The sequence below is a fragment of the Mustela putorius genome, unplaced genomic scaffold (genome assembly GCF_011764305.1).
Source record: "Mustela putorius furo isolate JIRA1106 unplaced genomic scaffold, ASM1176430v1.1 tig00537291_pilon_pilon_pilon, whole genome shotgun sequence".
NCBI classification, from domain to species: domain Eukaryota; kingdom Metazoa; phylum Chordata; class Mammalia; order Carnivora; family Mustelidae; genus Mustela; species Mustela putorius.
This window is the reverse complement of record NW_025422429.1, coordinates 392,530-413,586: the sequence shown is the minus strand read 5'-3', so window position 1 is coordinate 413,586 and position 21,057 is coordinate 392,530. Positions and strand designations below refer to the sequence as shown.

The following is a 21,057-nucleotide window of genomic DNA, read 5'->3' as shown; positions in this document are numbered from 1 at the left end:
GTACCTGCTAAAAATGCCCTATCAGGTGGACAAGGAAAAGGGTAAATTAATCAAACGATGCAGGGACAACTGGCTATTTATTTGGAAAAATACAGACCCACTTATCTCACAACACGTGTAACAGGAAACACCAGAGGGATATCTGAATAATGTCACTTAACATAATGTCTGCTTCACGCATGTCAACAAAGACATACCTGGCACAGTGCTCAGTTCCAAAAGGAATTTACTTACGACACAAAAGCACAATGAAGTAGAAATACTTTACTTCCAACTAGTAGAATGTTTATTTCTAATACTGGGACTTTACATAGGAATTTACAAAAATAAAAAAAAAAAAAACACTGTGCTGCTTATTATCCATTGGCTCCACCCAGTCCTCCTCTCCACTTTCTCTGCGCCCACCTGGGTTAACCTGCAGATCGCATCTGGTGGCGTTCTCTAAAGGGAGGCACAAGCAATTCGGCGCCACGATTCTTGTAGGGACAATATCTTCCAGGAGGTGGTCTCTCCTCCATGAGAGCAGCTCTTATTGGGCTCTGGTGACACTAGTTTCCATCTTTGCCCCTTTACGACCTAGAATGCTCACAGTTTCTGGGTGATGCTAGTCTCTAGGTGCTTCAGGATCCCTTGTTTCTGACCCACACCACTGTAATACATCTACCATCACAATCCTCTTGGTTGGGGTAGATTTCTGTTTTTCATTAGAAGTGGGGCTGATACAAATAGCTATTCTTATGTTAACTTGTCAAAAGAAATCATTCTTCCCCGAAATCACTATATAGAACATGAACATTTAGAATGAAGTACTTGTCTGTACCAGCTGGAATGCCTTCAGCTGAAATAACAGACAGCCCTAAGGATAAATAAGCAATCATTATTACCATGGTAATAGAAAGTCCTAGCCGAGTACAGGTCCAGATGGAGTTGTGCAGCTCAACGACAGGTCCCCTCTGAGCCAGGCTTTTTCCATTTTGTCTGGTGGTATCTTCAGACTATTGCCCTTCAGGGCCACAAGCTATAATTTGGTATGATATGCAAACATGAAAAAGTCCAGTGTAAGAGAGACAATCTCTCCTTTTGTCTTCTCATATCACAATAGTTTATCACAGAGATCTCTCCCAGAAGTACCACAGAATATTTTCCAAACATCTCAACAAAATCATTAGAACAGCATCTCCATGATTAACTCAGGTTAATCTGGATTTACTCCTAAATCATGTGGGGTAAGAATGGAAAGAGAAACAAAACAGAGCCCAGCAAATAAGCAGCAGGCTGGTGGGTGGGCAGTGTCTCTTGGAACTGATCAGTGTGTTCCAAGGAGGTGTGGGAAAACAGGACAAAGGAGGCAGGGACAGAGCATGGCACCCTATTATTTTAAATACAAATACATAGTTCCTGGGTCACATACAAGAGATCATGCCTAAATAGATACAGTAATGAAACACCAAGAGTAGGAAAGTGGCATTCGAGTACATATTTTTACTTGTGGAGTGAACTGAGTGTTCCTGTTCATAAATGATGTTAACCTTTGCAAAATTCATGTAAATCCCACTGTTACTAACAGTACTTACAACATCATAGACTGACCCAGAGGCAACTGAAAAACCTCAGAAAAATATTATTTGGCTTCTTTGGGAAGTAATATAGTAGTAGATCAGTAACGATGGCCGTATACTAACTCTTATTTGCCGGCAACGTCAGATGGATGGTTGGTGATGTCGTAAAATAACATATACTGGCCAAACTATAAAGAGACTTAGGTAGTATTTACAATTAAGACTGATGCAGAGGTAGTTTAAAAACCTCACAAAAACAAATTTGGGGTTCTTTACTGAAGAGGCAGTTCAACAATAATGGCCATAGCCATTTATTTATGTCAGGATATGAGAGAGGGTGTACGTGGTCTGTACTTCAAATTGTTCAGATGTATTTTCATATATACACAGTGGTGTGCTGGTAAATATTTGACAACAGGTTCTCTGAGAAAATAAGAACCCCAGTTTGTACAGTTTGCCAATTTCCAGGGTGTAAACACTCCCACTACAGCAAGCTACCCACAGGACGGCACTGAGTGCAGAGGTGGGAAGAGATGGGCAGTAGCACATTAGATGGTATTTTTACCATATGACTCAGTAATAAAAGTGACCTAAAGAACAAAGAACAAAATGTTACAAAATGTAACAAAATTAGGAATTGATGAGTGCTGATAATTTATTACCTTTGTTTTTAATATAATTTAACTTTTAAATAATGACTGTTTAAGTACTGGCTCACAAAATTCCTGAAAATTTAACCATTGGCAGTTTCAAGCCAGTGTGAGCTTACTCTTAACACACCACTACATATGTGTTGAGTATGCGTGTATAAATATATTTACATATACATTATATATACATATATAATTATGGCAACTTATAAAGACACTGGTGGTATTTAGTGTGGAAGATACTAATATAGACTATAATAGTTCTTTAATTAAAAGATATTTTCTCTTCATAAGTATGTTGGACTCCAATATGCAAATCAAGCATACATCTAATTTCTGCTATATTACTATACCCACATCAGGTCTGCAAACATCAGGGACTCTTCCTAATTGTTTAATGTTGCTGTGATTCAACTTTTTTTAAACTTCAAATTCCACTTGAATATGGGTATGAATGAATACCATCCACTATATTTACAATAAAATTTGGTATCACATCTGGAACATGACACAACATAAATTCTAGACAGAGTTCTACCACATTTCTTAAGTGAAGAAATTTCCTCTCAATATAAATTTTCTGATTAAAAGTTTCAGTTTTTCTTCAGAGCTTTCACATATTCAAAATTTCAGTATGGTTTTATGCTAGTATTATTTGAAGTATGATAAGACATTGCTTTCTAGTAATGTGAGGCATTCTTTGGGCTTCATCTCATTTTTTTAAAATGGTATAATAACTTGAAAGAGCAGGTGAAGGCTTCTGGACATCAGGATGTTGAAAGAGCTTTCACTCTTGTGTGAATTCTCTGATGTTTTGTGAGTACTGACCTCTGACTGAAGGTTTTCCCACATCCATCACACTCATAGGGCTTCTCCCCTGTGTGAGTTCTCTGATGTTTAGTGAGAGCTGATTTTTCACAGAAGGTTTTCCCACACTCATTACATTTATAGGGTTTCTCCCCTGTGTGAGTTCTTTGATGTACAATGAGGTTTGATTTCACACAGAAGGACTTCCCACATTCACTACACATGAAGGGTTTCTCTCCTGTGTGTGTTCTCTGATGGACAGTTAGGGCTGACCTGTGGCAGAAGGATTTCCCACATGTATTACATTCATATGGTTTCTCCCCTGTGTGTGTTCTCTGATGTTCTGTGAGGTTTGACTTCACACAGAATGTTTTTCCACATTGCTTACATTCATAGGGTTTTTCTCCTGTATGTGTTCGCTGATGGTTGGTAAGGTGTGGTTTCTGACAAAAGGATTTCCCACACTCGGTACATTCATAGGGCTTCTCTCCTGTGTGTGTTCTTTGATGTTGAGTGAGGTTTGACTTCTCCCAGAATGTCTTCCCACATTCACCACATTCAAAGGTTTTTTCTCCTGAATGACCTCTTCGAAGTTGGGTGAGATGTGATTTCTTGTTGAAGTTATTTCCATTTTCATTGTGCTCATAAGGTTTTTTGCCCATGTGTACTATTTGATGTTTAAAGAGGGTTGACTTTTCCCAGGTTTTAGGACCTACTTTATATTCATGGGGGATCTTTCTTGCATAGGCTCCCTGATGGATAATGAAAGTTGAGTTATCACAGAAGGTTTGCCCATATTCATTGTATTCATAAGGAGCCTGTCCTGTAAGAGTTCTCTGATGTCCCAGTGTTAAATCTGTATAGAAGGACTTCCCACAAATACTGCATTCATATGGCTCCATCTCCAAATGAGTTCTCTGAGATAAACTGAGCTCTAAACTGTGGATGAAGGTTCTTCCACATGCATTATATTTACAGAGTGTCTCTCCTATCTGTATTTTCTTGTTTGTGAAAAAGGCTGCTTCTTCATGGAAGGCTTGTCCATTTTCATTATACTCAGAAGGCTCATCAAAAATTGGCTGACTGAGATTGTGGCTATGATTGAGCACATTCCTTTTTTGATTATATCTGTAAGACTTCCCTCCAGGAGGAGTTTTCTCATGCTTAATATCAAGGAGCAATTTCTCATATACATTAAGCTCATCAGGCTTCTTTCCAGAATAGCTCTTTCTACTAATAATTAAGCCTGAAATATTTTTCAAACTCATTTCACATGAGTCACATATCTTATATGGAAAATTTCTTGAAGGAATAGAATCTGTGCCCAGATTGAAAGCTTTTCTTACTCTATCACAACTATCTATATTTAATGTTTTGTTGGTAGTGAAAGCCAGTTGCCAAAAATGATCATCTTCATTGTCCTGGCTGCTCTCTATCAGGTCATCAACTTTCCAGTCTTCTAGAAATGAGAAAAATAACCACATCTTATGAATCGTAGTACACTTCTAATGGGACTGAACTCCCACAAACACCCTTTCATATAGTCGATTCCTTTGTTTTAGGCTCAGTTTCCTGGCATGAACTAAATCCAAGCATGCATTTCCTTTATCCTGCTAGTCTCCGTGGAAAGTAAATACAAGCTGCTGTGGAAACAGGGAATGGAAACTGGCAAGGGCACTTAACATTTTAAATATAAAACTTTCAAAACTGGACAAAAAAGGGTGAAAATTCAAAGCACAGGTTGCTGGGAGTAGCTGATTCAGGGACTCAGAGAATGGGGTGAGCCAGACAGAGACATTGAACACTGAATAAAGTGATGGTAGAGACTGGTGGAATGGCTTTCAGAAGATGAACTATGTTTGGAGGAGAGAGACAGTTCCATCCTAATCCCCTCATGTACAGATTCCTGGGGTAGGATTCCTGCTGGAGCACATGCTTCTACTCTGAGCAACACCAAACATTCTTGGGTTCAACCATGAAGTTCTATAGCCCAGCATATAGTTTTTCTTTTAACTTATTATATAAGAAATAATTATTTTTTTAAAAAGCTGTAAAAAGAGGGCTAGAGAAAGTGAAATAAAATTAAGACGTAGTAAGCAAGGATTGGGTATTTTCTGAGAGGTATCCGCTTAGGAAGCAGGAAACTCACAGAGTTGGAAAGTTCAACAAGGGTTTTTTTCCAATAAAAAATAAACTACCAATAGACTGAGAAACACAGTAGAGGAAGAATTTAGAGATAGCTCACAGTTCCCATCCTTATCCTCTCACATCTTGACTACTATGGTAGATTCTCACTAGTATGCATGTTGCCAGTCCCTTTTCCCCCTTCATTTGATATATCAGCATTAACAAAAATTTCTCAAAGCACCTACTTCCTCATTTTTTAAGGATCACTGCTTTACCCCAGACTCTCTATTTAGCTGTGATTCACAACAGCACAAATATCAAAAAGGAAATACAAAAATAGATGTGGGGCAGGCTATCTCTGCCAAAGGACAAGGTTCACTTTGTTTTCTCTCAGCTGCTTATGAATCTCACCATCACGTCATATGCTGATTTACTTCAATCTGCTGGCTTACTTCCCCCAGAACCATTTCATGCCTGAGACAATGTTGATCTTTAAGTCTGCTTTTATACTTAAGTTTATCTTTTATATCAAGGTTTTCTGCTTTTCTCTCTAGCCTCATCTGTATCTTTTACCTACTTGTGAGACCTGTAAGGATCATGTTTCTCTATATGATTCTAAGACCTTTGGTAAACTTTATCATACAAATTCTTGGCTGTGTTGCCACACAATGCAATAATGTTAATCACTTGTGAAAAAACTTCTATGGTAGTCCAGAGTCCACTGCTCCAAGGGCCAGAGAGTAATAATTATTACCCCCCCAAAACAAATCAAAATAAAACAAACTTTCCACCAACTGGATTCACAGTAGGTGAATCCTACAGCTGGGCCACTCCCTGAGACACAATACAAGTTGCACTCCAGCCCTTGTTCTTTCTGGAACCTGGATATCTTTCAGGAAATGCTGCTTTCTTTCGCTGACAACAAACCACAAAAATAATAATAAAAGGGGGCGCCTGGGTGGCTCAGTGGGTTAAGCCGCTGCCTTTGGCTCAGGTCATGATCCAAGGGTCCTGGGATCGAGCCCTGCATGGGCTCTCTGCTCAGCAGGGAGCCTGCTTCCTCCTCTCTCTCTGCCTGCCTCTCTGCCTGCCTGCTTGTCATCTCTCTCTGTCAAATAAATAAATAAAAATAAATAATCTTAAAAAAATAATAATAAAAGAATGACTGCCAACATCACTGCAACATCCCTCCCACTTTCAGCCTTCACTCACTATCTTTAAAAGAAGTTTACTGCCTGTAAAATTCACCATAATATAAGATTAAGTTCCTTGCTCAATGCTATACCCTTTGTCAAGACCACGGTCTAGCTTTGGCAGATGTTACTAAAATCCTGCTTCCTCTGACCTCACGAAAGAGACACAACATAAATGATTCATAAACGCAATGTGCGTATGAATTATTTCCAACCTGTACATGATGAGCGGTAATACACAAGGACAAAATGGGAATGCGGATTTTGGAAAAGTACTTCAGAATGCTTTATGAATGGGTGAGAAAAAATGATCTCTTCCAAACTTAGTTGCACAATTCATCAAAAAAGAAATTAGTAAATTATCAGAATTGGGAAAAGGAAGGGCCTTCATTGTGGGAAAACAAAATCTCATTAAAGAAAGAAACCTTAAGCAGGAGTGATATGATTAGTTCTCAGTTTTGAAGATGTAGCCACTAGTGGGTTAGGGTCACAAAATATGGGTTATTTAAGTTACAGGGAAAACAAAGTGAGCTCTAACTTAAAATAGGTGAAATAAGCCATTACTATGTACCATGTAATGTTTAAACACTTTACACATACAATATTAAGTATCTGAAAAGCAAAGTAAACATGAATGAAAGTTGTAGTAGAAGAGAAAGTATTTATATGTGAAATTTAGGATCTAAGACAGTATGGTGTTTAGTGCAAATTCTAGAGAGCAGCTAGAAAGAGACAGGAAGAATAGGAAGACCACATTTTAATAGTCAATGAAAGGAGACTTTAATTTTAATTTCATTTCTTAATAAGTAGCAACTTTGCCAGGCTAGTGAAAGATAAAGCAGATGCTTCAGGTAAGAAAATAAAAATCATTTAGGGATTAGATCCAGCCAGGAATGAGAAAACACAGAGTTCTGCTTCTGAGTGAGATCAGTGAAAAATCAGAAAACAAAGGGATGCAGGGGCTGGTTTTGAAAGGCAAACAACCCCAGGAATATGAGGACACTAGTAATAGGGGATAATGGGTTTAATGCGCTGACCCCGGAGCTGCCATTTAAGGTAGTAATAGGACAGTAGCATGTTCCTTATCGGATTCCCAGGAAACCAGGCTCTCAAGTTTTCCCCCTGGCTCGGACTGTTCCTCCTTAAGCTCCTCTCATGATGAGATTTTATGGATTTTCACACCCTGCAGAAGTGGAATTGTTCCAGAACCACTGCTCTCATGTGCAAAACCACTCTCTAGAAAAGGAGCCTGCAAACAATAACTATTGAGCAAGGGTCCTTAAACCGCGAATGTTTTTTTTTTTTTTACATTTTTAGAGGGAAACGGAAGAAGAGGAAGTAGGGAGGAGTGAGGAGGAAGAAGAAGGAAAAGGAGAACCAGGAAGGGGGGGCAGGGGAGCAGCAACAGCAGCAGCCAGCCAGGCCACATGTGACTCACCAAACCCAAAACATGTCCTGCTGTCTTTACATAAAAGCCCACCAACCTCTGATCTTGAAGTTCTCACCCAGCCTCAGGCCTTTACCACCACCCACGGCTGACGCCTCTCACAGGGCACTTCCAGCTCTGGCCTCTGCCACGTGTACCACATTCACACAGAACCAACATCTTATTCAACACAGAGACTGGGTTCTAGCAGTTCTCTCCCAGTGTCTTGTGTCCATGTTTGGGTATGTCTTAACTCCCCTATAATCTAATTTCCTCCCAATAAATGGCACCCAGTTTTTATCCAGTTGCTTGAGACTGATCAGTTGAGTCATGTTGGACTCCTGTCTCTCTTCCACACTATCAATCCAACAGCAAATCTTGTTGGCTTCATCCTCAAGATATATGTACAAACCTTCCACTCCTCAGGACTTCCAACATCACCTAAGTCATTATCCTCTCTCCTCTGGCATATGTAATAGTCTCAACGGTATTCCTTCCTCACTTGTGCCGAAGCACCACCTAACCACCAGACTGTATTTACCGCATAAATTGCTAAGTCAGATCTGATGATTTAATCTGATTTACATTTACTAAAAAAAAAAAAAAAAAAAAATACAAGTCTTTCTCATATCACTCAAAATAAAATCCATGATCCATGCTACTTCTTATGACATCACCTCCTAACACTCTCCCCAACACATACTCATCTCCAGCCGCGATGCCCCCTCGCCATTCTTCAAACATTCTAAGAACACAGCTGAGAAGTTTGGCACCTGCCTGTAACAGCTCCCAGTTTCACTGTACTAGGGTCTCAACCCTCCTGCGGACTTCATGAAACAGGTTTTCTCTGACTTCCTTACCCATTAGCACACGTCGCCATTCTCCACCCCCTCTCCACTGCTTTAACTCTCTCCATGGTGTTTACCACCACAAATACTGTATGAACACATTCACATGCATACACATCACACACACAAACACGCTTCTTGTCCCTTACTAGAATACATACTCCACGATAAAAGGGATGTTAATCTTTTAATTACCTAAAAACACAACTGGATCCCAGTGAGTGCCCAACACGTATTGAGTAGTATCTCAAGTACAGCACGAAAACAAAAGGTGTCCAAAGAGAATAGAGGGAAAGTTAACAATTCTCAAAAATAAACTAACCTAGAAAAATTACTGAAGATAAAGCCAACTGAGTTTGCTTTACAGGTATTAGTAAATCACTCTAAAATATCAAAGAACAAAGGAAAGCATTTATGAGGGAAAGTGACATGTGGAGGAATGTGATTAAGGTAATGGAGGGATGTGGGCCAACTGTCCTTTGTCACTTCCAAAGGTCTAAAATTTAAAAAAGAAATTTCTGAAGAATATTGTACAAGTGATAAACCCTAAACTGATAGCCTAAGATCTCATTCCCTTGTCTTCCATCTACCTGCGAACTCACTAACTCACCTTGGTGGCAGTGGCTTGGGAATCCTGCCTCTAATATCCAGGGCTCTTCTCCTTGCTCTATCTTGAAGACCACTTCTGGCTTAGTAATGCAATATCCTGTGAAGAAAAAAAAATACAAGATGGTGGCTAAATAGCCTGGCTTCAGGGACTCTGAAAAAATGATGGGGAAGAAAGGTACAGCCTCAGGAGCTGCCCAAGGGAGATGCCCAAATGAAGCAAGCCCTGAGGAGGTTACGGACACAGCATTCTTTATGGAGGCCAGAGAGACTGTTCATCTCAGCGCCCTGAATCTCAAGTGTCAAACAAAATTCTAGAAGCAGTACATATGTTTCAACAACCAGAAATGCATGCTACCGATAGTCACAAGGAAAAAAAAAATCTTACCAAAGGAAAAAAAAATCTTACCAACTGAGACAAAATGGCTGTAATTTTCTAGAATCACATCTCTGTATAGTATCTTCTGAGCAGGATCCAGCAGATACCACTCTTCCTGAGTGAAGTCCACACATACATCTTTGAATGACACTTGTTCCTGTAATAGTATATGCCTTTTCTGCATGAAGCCATCAGAACTATATGACATGGAAGAAATTTAAAAAAGCTAACCTCTTTAAAAGTTTGCTAAAAATTGACACATAGGATGCCTTCTTTTGTGTTATTTACTATGTAGGATAAAAGAAATATCTCATACAAACTGAGTTTCCACTAAACCCCTAGAACTGCCCCCCCGCTGCAAATACTACTGATGAAAACAAACACTGTTCCTGTTCTCAAAGTGATTATGATCTGATGAGATATATACATTAAAATTTATTAAATTATACACTGCAGGAGCTAGCAGCATTCACACAGTAGCCTGGAAACGAAACCAAGCCAAGAAAGTTAGATCTTTAATATTGTCATTTTTATGATAGAAAAAAAAAATGGACAATAAAACAGACAAAGCAGACCAAAAGGGGACCCAAATACTGGAAATAATAAACAAGAACTTCAAAATGGATTATGATTAATATATTCAATAAAACAGAGAAATATATGAACAAAGTAAGTGGGAGAAGTTCAATGGATGTATGGTATGTATACTGGTTAGAAAAGAATTACTAGAGCAGGCCTGAGACTGCCATCCTTTCAAAGGTCTGTTGCTATGAGGGTGTCCCTTGGCTGGCTTCTGGGAACTTCAATTCCCTAATAAGAATGGTTCATTGTGCCTAAACTATTTGTGTAAACAATATGGGTTATGCCTCACACATGCATTCCTTCTAAGTCCAGAAGTTTCTGTTTCAAGCAGAGAGTACCAAGGTGATCATCTCCTAACAAAAACCCTGAGCATTGAGTGTCTAGTGAGCTTCCCTGGCAGACATTTCACATTTGTTGTTAATCTCATCGCTATATTTGGAAGAAGATTCAGGTTTGCTCCTGGCTTCCTCTCAACTATGCTCCATGTACCTTTTCCCTTTGTTGATTCTACTTTATATCCTTGCACTTTAATAAGTCATAGCCATAAGAAGAACCATCTGCTGAGTCACCCTAATAAGTTACTGAGCCTGGGGATGGTCTTGGGGATCTCTGATAAATGTGTATACAGACACATACATATACATGTAAGTACACAGATAAAATGGGGATTCTAGAGCTGAGAAATACAACGCTGAAATTCAGAACTCATTAAATGAGGATGCCTAGGTGGCTCAGTCAGTTAAGAGTCTGCCTTCAGCTTAGGTTATGATCCCAGGGTCCTGGGATGGAGTGCCACATGGAGCTCCCTGTCAGTGGGGAGTCTGCTTCTCCCTTTCCCTCTGCTTGCTGCTCTACCTACTTGTGTACTCTCTCTGTCAAATAAATAAATTTTAAAGATTTTATTTATTTATTTGACAGACAGAGATCACAAGTAGGCAGAGAGGCAGGCAGAGAGAGAGAGAGAGAGGAGGAAGCAGGCTTCCTGCAGAGCAGAGAGCCCAATGTGGGGCTCGATCCCAGGACCCTGGGATCACGACCTGAGCTGAAGGCAGAGGCTTTAACCACTGAGCCACCCAGGAGCCCCTCAAATAATTTTTTTAAAAAAGAACTCATTAAATGGGTTCAAAATCCTGTTTGAGAAAACATATAAATCTAACAAAAGTATCAAAATATGTACGCATCTAACTAAAGAGTACCAAAATACATACCCCCAAACTAAGAGAACTTAAAGAAGAAATACATGAATTTATAATCATAGTTGGGAGACTTCAACATCCCTCTGTCGATACTGAGAGATCAAGAAGGAAGAAAATCAGTAAGTATACAGATGTCCTGAAGCACACTATCCATTAACATGCTCTAATTGACTGTTATAAAATACGCCATCCAAAGCAATAAAACACACATTTTATCATACTATTCTAGCTTATATGTAACATCCACCATGATAAACCATAGTCTTGGCCACAAAACAACACCTTAACAAATTTAAAACAACAGCTATCATACAAAATACATTCTCTGATTACAATGGAATTAAATAGAAATCAATAAACAAGATATAGCTGGAAAATCCCTCAAACACTTGAAAATCAAACAACACACTTATAAATAACCTGTAGTTCAAAATAAAAATACCATTTATCAAAATTTGTGGGATGAATTGAAAGCAGTACATAAAGGGAAATCCATAGCAAGTGTATATATATTAGAAAAGAAAAACTTTTTAAATCATTAACCTATTCCATCTTAGAACACTACAGAAAAAAAGCAAAAAAAGCCAAAAGCAAGCAAATATAAAGGAAATACTAGAATATATCAATGAAATTGAAAACATGGGGGAAAAAATAAATGAAACCGAGATGCCCGGGTGGCTCAGTGGGTTGAGCCTCTGCCTTCGGCTCAGGTCATGATCCCAGCGTCCTGGGATTGAATCCTCATCAGGCTCCCTTCTCCCACTCCCACTACTTGTATTCCCTCTCTTGCTGTGTCTCTCTCGGTGAAATAAATAAATAAAATCTTTTAAAAAATCAGTGAAACCAATAGCTGCTTCTTTGAAAAGATCAATAAATTAATAAAATTCCAGAAAACCTACCCAAGGGAAAAAAAAAAAAAAAACAAATTGTGAATCTCAGAAATGATAGGTCAATACCACTGATCCTAAGGATATTAATAATAAAAGAATACTATGAATAATTCTATTCCTGAAAAATTAACTTAGATGAAATGGACAAATTCCTCAAAAGATACAGCTAATAATTCATACAAGGATAAAGAGATACCTGGAACAGATCTATATCTGTTAAAAAAAAAAAAAACTGAATTACTAATCAAATCACTCCCAAAATAGAAAGTACCAAGCTCAAATGGTGTCACTGGTGAATTCTAGTAAACATTTAAGGAAAAAATACCAACTCTCCACAATCTCCTCTAGTAAATAACACTTACAAACTTGTATTATAAGGACAACATTATTACCCTGATACCAAAACTAGGTAAAGACATGAGAAACTAAAGACCAATATAACCCATTAGCATAGACACAAAAATCCTCAAGTATTGGCAAATCAAATCTGACAACATATAAAATGAATTATAAACAGTAACCAAGTGGAATTTACTCCAGGAATGGAAGGCTGGGTCAATGTTTAAAAAAAAATAAAAAGAATAAATCAATACAATCCAGAACATCAATTAGCCAAAGAAGAAAAATTACATGATCAAATCAATTGATAAAGAAAAAGCATCTGACAAAATCTACTAGCCATTCATGATCAAAGTTCTCAACAAACTAGAAATAGGGTGAACTTTCTCAGCTTGATAAAGACCATCTACAAAAAACTTACAGCTAACATCATATTTAATGTTAAGACACTGGACACATTTCCCCTAAGGGCAGGGGTAGGACAAGGATGTCTTATCTTATTACTCCTATTCAACTCTGTATGAGAAGTCCAAGCTACTGCAGTATGACCAAAACCAATCCAAACCAAACCAACCCAAAACCAGAAATAAAACATACGTGACTGGCTTTTTATCCTGTTTCATTAGTCTTTGTGTCTATTTTTGTGCCAGTACCATACAGTTTGATTCCTATAGCTTTGTAGTGTATCTTGAAATCTGGGATTGTGATCAATTTGTGAAACAAATTGAGCATTATTCTTCTTTCTTAAGATTGCTCTAGCTATTCAAATAGAACAGAACAGAGAGACCAGAAACAAACCCATAATTTGGTCAGCTAATCTTCAACAAAGGAGGCAAGAATATCCAACGGGAAATAGACAGTCTCTTCAACAAATGGCATCTGGAAAACTGGACAGTTACATGGAAAAGAATGAAACTGGACCACTTTCTTACACCATATGCAAAAAATAAAATCAAAATGGATTAAAGACCTAAATCTGAGACCTGAAACCATAAAAATCCTAGAAAAGAACACAGGTAGTAACTACCTTTACATCAGCCATAGCAACGTATTTCTAGATATGTCTCCAAAGACAAGGGAAACAAAAAATCAAACTATAGGGACTAAACCAAAACAAGAAGCTTCTACACAGCAAAGGTAACCATCGAAAACCAAAAAGACAACCTACTAAAGGGAGAAAATATTTCCAAATGATATATAAGTTAAGGATTTGATATCCAAAATATAAAATTTATGCAACTCAACACCAAAAAACAAAAACAAAAACAAAAACAAAAAACAACAACCCAAATAAGCTGATTAAAAACTGGGCAAAGGACCTGAATAAAGATTTTTCCAAATAAGACATACAGATGACAAAGAAACCCATGAAGAGTTGCTCAACATCACTAACATCAGGGAAACTCAAATCAAAACCACAATGAGGTATCACCTCACACCTGTCAGAATGGTTAGAATTAAAAAAAGAAAGAACAAGAGTTGGTGATAATGTGAAGAAAAAGGAACCTTGTGTACTGATGGTGGGGATGAAAACTGTTTCGGCCATTATGGAAAACAATGTGGAGGTTCCTCAAAAAATTAAAAATAGAACTGTCATATGTTCCAGTAATTCCATTACTGGGTATTTACCCAAAGAAAATGAAAACATTTGAAAAGATACGTTTATATTGCAGCACTATTTACAGCAGGCAAGATACGGAAGAGCCCGTCAATAGATGAATGGATAAAAAAGACATGGAATATATATCTATATCTATATATAGATATATAGGTTTATATATCTATATATATCTAAACAGATTTATCTATCTATATATATCTATAGATATAGAGATATAGATTTATTTCTATAGATATATAGATTTATAGTAAATCTATATCTCTATATCTCTAATAGAATAGTATTAGTCCAGAGAAAAGAATGAAATCTTAACATTTGCAACAACGTGGATAAATCTAGAGGATATAATACTAAATGAAATAAGAGAAAGAAAGACAAATATCCTATGATTTCAATCATGTGAAATTTAAGAAACAAAACAAAGCATAAAAGAGACAAAAAAAGAGACTCACAAATATACAGAACAAACTGGTGATTACTAGAGGGAAGGTGGGTGGAAAGAGGGCATGAGACAACGAGGGTGTATCACTGAAAAGGAAAAACAAAACTCGATCTGAAGTCATTATTATTGTCTATGTAAAAATCTCAAGTAACTTATGAAAAGAAAAAAAAAATCTATTGGAAGTAATGAGGAAATACCAAAACATCATAGGATACAAGGTCAATATAAAAAAGTCAACTATTTTCCTATATCTGAATAAAGAATTGAATTCCATATTTTCAAATGAAAAAAATACCATTTACAACACACCCCTAGAAAGGGGTACTCAAGTATAAAATCTAACACAATACATATATACAGGAAGACAAAACTGATGGAAGAAATCAAAGATCTAAATAAATGAAGAGAGAGTTCGTCTTCATCAGTAGCAAGACTCAATATGGCTAAGACGTCAATTCTTTCCAACTTAATCTATAAATTCAATGAAATCCAAATAAAACATCCCAGTTATTCTGCAGATATTGACAAGAAGATTCTGAAGTTTACATAGAAAGGCAAAAGATCTAGAAGAGCCAACACACTGGACACCTGGGTGGCTCGGGTAGTTGAGCATTTGCCTTCAGCTCAGGTCATGATCCCAGAGTCCTGGGAAGAAGTCCCGAGTCAGGCTCCTTGCTCAGAGGGGAGCCTGCTTCTCCCTCTGCTCTCTCTGCCTCTGACATCCCCTGTTTGTGCTCTTTCTCTGACAAATAAATAACATCTTTTAAAAAAGTTTAAAAAAAATAGAACAGCCAACACAATGTGGAAGAAAAATGAGAATTCACATCACCTGGTCTTGAGAATTACTATAAAGCTACTAGTAACCAAGACAGTGTGTTAGTGCTGAGAGAGACACACAGATCAACAGAACAGATTAGAAGGACCAGGAATAGATCTACCAAAATAAAGTCAAACATTTTTTTGACAAAGGCACAAAGGGAATAAAAGGAGAAAAGATAGTCTTTCAACAAATGGTGCTCGAACAACCGAACACTCAAGCAAAAGAAATGAAACTAGACACTGACCTCACACAAGTATTAACTAAAAATGAATCAGAGATCTAAATGTAAAAATGCAAGAATAAAGAATACAGGAGAGGGGCGCCTGGGTGGCTCAGTGGGTTAAGCCACTGCCTTCGGCTCGGATCATGATCCCAGGGTCCTGGGATAGAGCCCCGCATCAGGCTCTCTGCTCAGCAGGGAGTCTGCTTCCTTCTCTCTCTCTCTGCCTGCCTCTCTGCCTGCTTGTGATCTCTCTCTGTCAAATAAATAAATAAAATCTTTAAAAAAAAAAAAGAATACAGGAGAAAAATCTCTATGACACTGGATTTGGTGATGAGTTTTTAGATACAACAGAAAAAGCATACTCCACGGGAAAAAACATGCGTTGGATATTATTAAGAATAAAGTCTTCTGCTCTGGGAAAGACATTTTTAAGAAAATGAAAGGATAAGGCACAGACAGGGAGAAAATATTTGGAACACAGATATCTAATAAAGGCTTTGTGTCCAACATCACAAAAGAAGTCTTAAAGCTTCAATAATAAGCAAACAAACGACCAAATGAAAAATATGCAAAAGATTTGAACAAGGGACAACTGGGTGGCTCAGTGGGTTAAAGCCTCTGCCTTCGGCTCAGGTCACCATCCCAGGGTCCTGGGATTGAGCCCCGCATCAGACTCTCTGCTCAGCAGGGAGCCTGCTTCCTCCTCTCTCTCTCTGCCTGCCTCTATACCTCCTTGTGATTTCTGTCAAATAAATAAATAAAACTTAAAAAAAGAAAAGATTTGAACAAACATTTAACCAAAGATAAAAGGATAGCAAATAAATACACGAACAGATAGATGCTCAACATCACCTCAGTGGGGATATGCAGACAACATGACAGTTATTGGAATGGTTACATCAAAAATAATGACAGTACCAATTTCAGGTCCAGAATCAGAACAACAAGATTCTGATTCATAGTTGGTAGGAACAAAAACTGATACAGCAACTTTGTAAATATAGTTTGGCAATTTCTTGTGAAGCTAAACATACATACATACATACATAACCAACACAGCAATTTCACACCCTATGTTTTTGAAAACTTATGTTTTAAAACCTACATGGGAATACTTCTAGCATCTTAATACAAATGGTCTCAAACTGGGAGAATCAAGCATCCATGGGTTAACAACTCTGAAATCATGTATATAACTCTGAAATCATTTATGCGTATTCTGGAATTGAACTATCAAATAAATGAAATTCAGATATTAGCTGGATTCTCACTGTTAGTGCAGGAGATTACAGACAAGCAAGGAGAGAAGGTTAGAATGTTCCATCTGGTAATGATTACAACAGGAGACAACAGCAGTGTGAATACTTAGCTTACTATAGATACAGATGGTTACATACTTAACTATTTATAGACACGTGTATATACATGAGTGAGTATATACAGATTCCCTGTCAGTTAGCTGAGAGGGTCTTTGAGCAATGACTTCACAGTCACAACAGACACACCTAGTCCCCCAATCTTGGTTTCTCATACTATGCTCCAATGAAAAGAACCAGAACTAATTAGGGGGAAAAATGGCTAATTCTAGGGCAGGAAAGACAGAAGATGAACCTGGAAAATCTACTGCCACAGAGCAAGGAAGAAATATTCAAACAATAACAGGGTATGTCAATAGACACAGGAACCAACAGAAGGTGCTTTTTAAAAAATTTATTGGTTTTTGAGAAAGTAGGAAAAGGAGAGAAAGCATAAGCAGCAGGAAAGAGCACAGGGAGAGAGAGAGAGAGAATTTCTATTTATTTATTTACTTACTTGCTTATTTATTTATTTGACAGACAGAGATCACAAGTAGGCAGAGAGGCAGGCAGAGAGAGAGGGGGAAGCAGGTTCCCTGCTGAGCAGAGAGGCCAATGTGGGGCTCAATCCCAGGACCCTGGGATCACGACCTGAGCCGAAGGCAGAGGTTTTAACCCACTGAGCCACCCAGGCACCCCGAGAGAGAAAATTTCAAGCAGGCCCCACACTCAGCAAAGAGCCCAACGTGGGGCTGGATCCCAGGACCCTGAGATCATGACCTGAGCCGAAATCAAGAGTTGGACACTCAGCCACCCAGGCACCCCTAAAAGATGCTTTTACTAACCAACCTGGAACAACTTGAGCAACAAAAGGAACAAGGTATCATTGTACTAGAACCAAAATATAAAATAACTAGCCATGAATTCATGCTGATATAAATGGATTAGTAAATAGGAGAGAACAGAAAAATCTCCTATGCAGAATTCCTGATAATTTATGTGCATAATTATGTAGATACTCCAACAGGAAGGAGGTATAGTGTAAGTGGTAAGTGTAATTGCCCACTTCCTTCCAAGGAGTCCAGTATGAGGACAGAGAAAACAAAGTAATAAGTCATGTCCAGAACACTAACCCTTGATATGATAAGACCAAATCACATTTTATCTCTGTGGTCTTCCTCCAAGAAACCCATAACCTCAGTCTAATCATGAAAACAACAGCAGACAATTCCCAATTGAGGGACATTCTACAAAACACCTAACTGTACTCCTCAAAACTGCCCAGGTTATCAAAAACAAGGGAAGTCTGAGAAATTGTCACAGCCAAGGGGAGCCTAAAGAAACGACTAAGTGAAATGTGGCATTCTGAAACAGAATACCTGCACGGGGAGAAAACACCAGGGTCAACTATCGAAAGACAAATCACATCCTATAAAATAAGAGTTTGCAACCCATAAAATGGACAAGCACTAGTATCCCTAATATATAAAGAGCTAGAAACTGAAGAAGAAGAAAAACAAAAAAAGCCACAAACCTAAGAGGAAAATGGGCAAAATATATGAACAGAGGGTTCACAGAAACATAAATACCTCTTTCAGATACATGAAAAAATACTTAACCTCACTCATAGTTAAGAAACTTGCAGATATAAACATCATAAAATACCATGTTTATCTTTCCACTGCCAAAATTCCAGAAGTTGAACCACATGATCTATGGGAGAAGCTGTGGACAAAGAAGCATGGTGCGGTGTTGATGGGAGTGACACAAAATGATACCACAATCTCGAATGATTGAGTTATCAATTCTATGCACCCGTTGACCTGGCAGTGCACTTCTAGGAATTTATAGGATAGAAAAAACCTATATGTACAAGGTCATTCATTAGAACATGGTTTGTAATAGCAAAAGGTTTGAAATAGTGCATAACTAACAATAACCAGTTAATGAACTATGGAACATCCATGCTTGAATTACTGTGCAGTTACAACAAAGAAACAATCTAAACAATTTGTTAGATACAGATGTCTGGGACAGGCTTTTAAGAAGTGACAAAAAAGCAAAGGAAGAACAGAAAATCACGTATAGACTCGTTACTCAAAGTGTGGCTCCCTGAGCAGCAGAGTCAGCTTCACCTGGGAGCTTTTTAGAAATGCAAAACCCAGGACCCTCACCAGATCCACTAACTGAACATCTGCATATTAACAGGATGCCAGTGGTGTACAGCTGCATCTAAGTTCGGAAAGCCCTAAAGATGATGGATTCCCTTCTAAATAAAAGTAGGGGGCATACAAGAGTATCTTTTAACTGAAAAAAGCAGCACTGCTAGGACAAACAAGACAGACAGAGATCTACAGCAGGAAGACCATAACTCCAGTTTGTCTGGGACTGTCCCAATATAGCCAGATGTCCCATCCTAACTTTATGGAACCTCTTTCATTCTCAGTGGAAGTGTCTCAGTTGAGATGAAAAATGTCACCCTTTCTAGAGGGAACATCACTTAACCTTTAACCATGTTATTACTAATTCAAAAGTATTTTATTAAAAAAAGAGAGAGAGAGAAGACCAGTCAGAAAAAAACACAGACTGAAAAAAAGCAGTGAGCCAAGGATGGTTGAGCAACAAACCCAAGGAGAGGCAACGTCTGGGGCTAAAGGGAAAGACAACTTTGTGAGGAAGAGTAAGGGGATGTATCAGAGTTAAGGAAAGCTAGCAGGCAGGTGTCAGAGACAACAGAGACTGAGGATTATGCTGCAGGATGGTCAAGTAAGACAAAGCCAAAAACTGGATTTGACTACAATTTGGTAGCCTTTTCCTGAGCTGACTCAGGTGAATGTCAAAGAAGCAAGAATGCATTCATGAAGTTGAAATATGAATGAGAAATGCAGAAACCAAAGCCAGAAAAGCTAGCTATTCAAGCTAGAGATGTGAACAAGCAGACACAAACACTTAGGGAGAGTTATCTGGAGGACGCGTGGTCCCTCCATTCCACCAGATCTTCGAAGTCTTATTCCTGGATCAAGCAGGACCATGAGAGAGCTGTCCACTCAGACCTCATAGTTCGGTCCCCTGAAAAGCATCCGAACACTTCTAGCACAATGCTGTGTCTATCAGAAATGATTACAGGCAATTTCAGTGTTGTTATTAGAAAAATCAAAGGAAATTTTACAACTTGCACAACTCTGTGAAATTAGGAGTCCTGCTTCTCATTCTACCAACTGTTCTTTGAATTTGCTTGATATACTTGATATACTTCCCTTCAAGTAATTCTTGCCTATTTCTATCTTGTCGGTTTTATGTTTAAAATTTCATTTATTCATTTGACAGTCAGAGATCACAAGTAGGCAGAGAGGCAGGCACAGAGAGAGAGGGAAGCAGGCTCCCTGCTGAGCAGAGAGCCCGATGTGGGGCTCGATCCCAGGACCCTGGGATCATGACCTGAGCCAAAGGCAGGGTCATGAGCCACCCACTGACCCACCCAGGAGCCCCTCTATTTTTTTTTGTTTTAAAAATATGAAGCCTTTCAAATTTTAGAAAACTCATTTTCAAACAAAGTGGAAATAAACACACAAAAAGCTCACCTGGGATCTGTTCATTTTCTGCTCTTAGTGGAGGAGAGAGAGCTGAGGAAGAAGGAAGGAAGAAGGAAGTTAGAAGAGACTTGGCCTGCCTTGCAGTTCCTGGATTTACCTGCCTACACAGCGCCACATACAAGATACTTACGTGTCCATGTGTGGCTCCGATATATGTTGAGCTTAGACATGATACTTTTCACTGAGTGAATGTAAACATTTGTTTCTTATTGATTTATTACCAATTTAGGTTCTGTGACACAGAAAAATTAAAAACATGAGAAGATGAGTTTAACATTTAACAGTAACCTAAAGGAGGAAACACTATGGCTTTTTCAGAACTGATGTGGGAAAAATTAAAAATTAAAAATCTCAAGCCACGCTGTTCATCCATTTTCCTGTGAACACTATTAATCCCCTGAGGTCAGAAAATCCAAGAAACCTCTGGAAAAAAGAGATCGGGGTATTTAAGGCAAGATAAA

General features: G+C 38.3%; 1 protein-coding gene across 8 annotated transcripts in view; it reads right to left on the bottom strand.

Annotated features, from left to right (window-relative positions):
* Positions 1-263: 263 nt before the first annotated feature.
* The window catches only part of ZNF248 (zinc finger protein 248), a 103,448-nt gene continuing 82,654 nt past the window's right edge, over positions 264-21,057 (bottom strand). For 4 of the 8 annotated variants that reach the window (XM_045073834.1, XM_045073832.1, XM_045073833.1 and 1 more), the window contains 5 exons: positions 20,727-20,828; positions 20,585-20,626; positions 9,626-9,792; positions 9,221-9,316; positions 264-4,475 (listed from right to left, as the gene is read on the bottom strand). In XM_045073834.1, coding sequence (XP_044929769.1) covers positions 2,977-4,475; positions 9,221-9,316; positions 9,626-9,779 — 1,749 coding nt within the window. In that variant the 5' untranslated portion in view covers positions 9,780-9,792; positions 20,585-20,626; positions 20,727-20,828 and the 3' untranslated portion in view covers positions 264-2,976. The remainder of the gene's footprint in view (positions 4,476-9,220; positions 9,317-9,625; positions 9,793-20,584; positions 20,627-20,726; positions 20,829-21,057) is intronic. The other 4 variants (XM_045073837.1, XM_045073838.1, XM_045073835.1 and 1 more) reach the window with 3 other exon arrangements.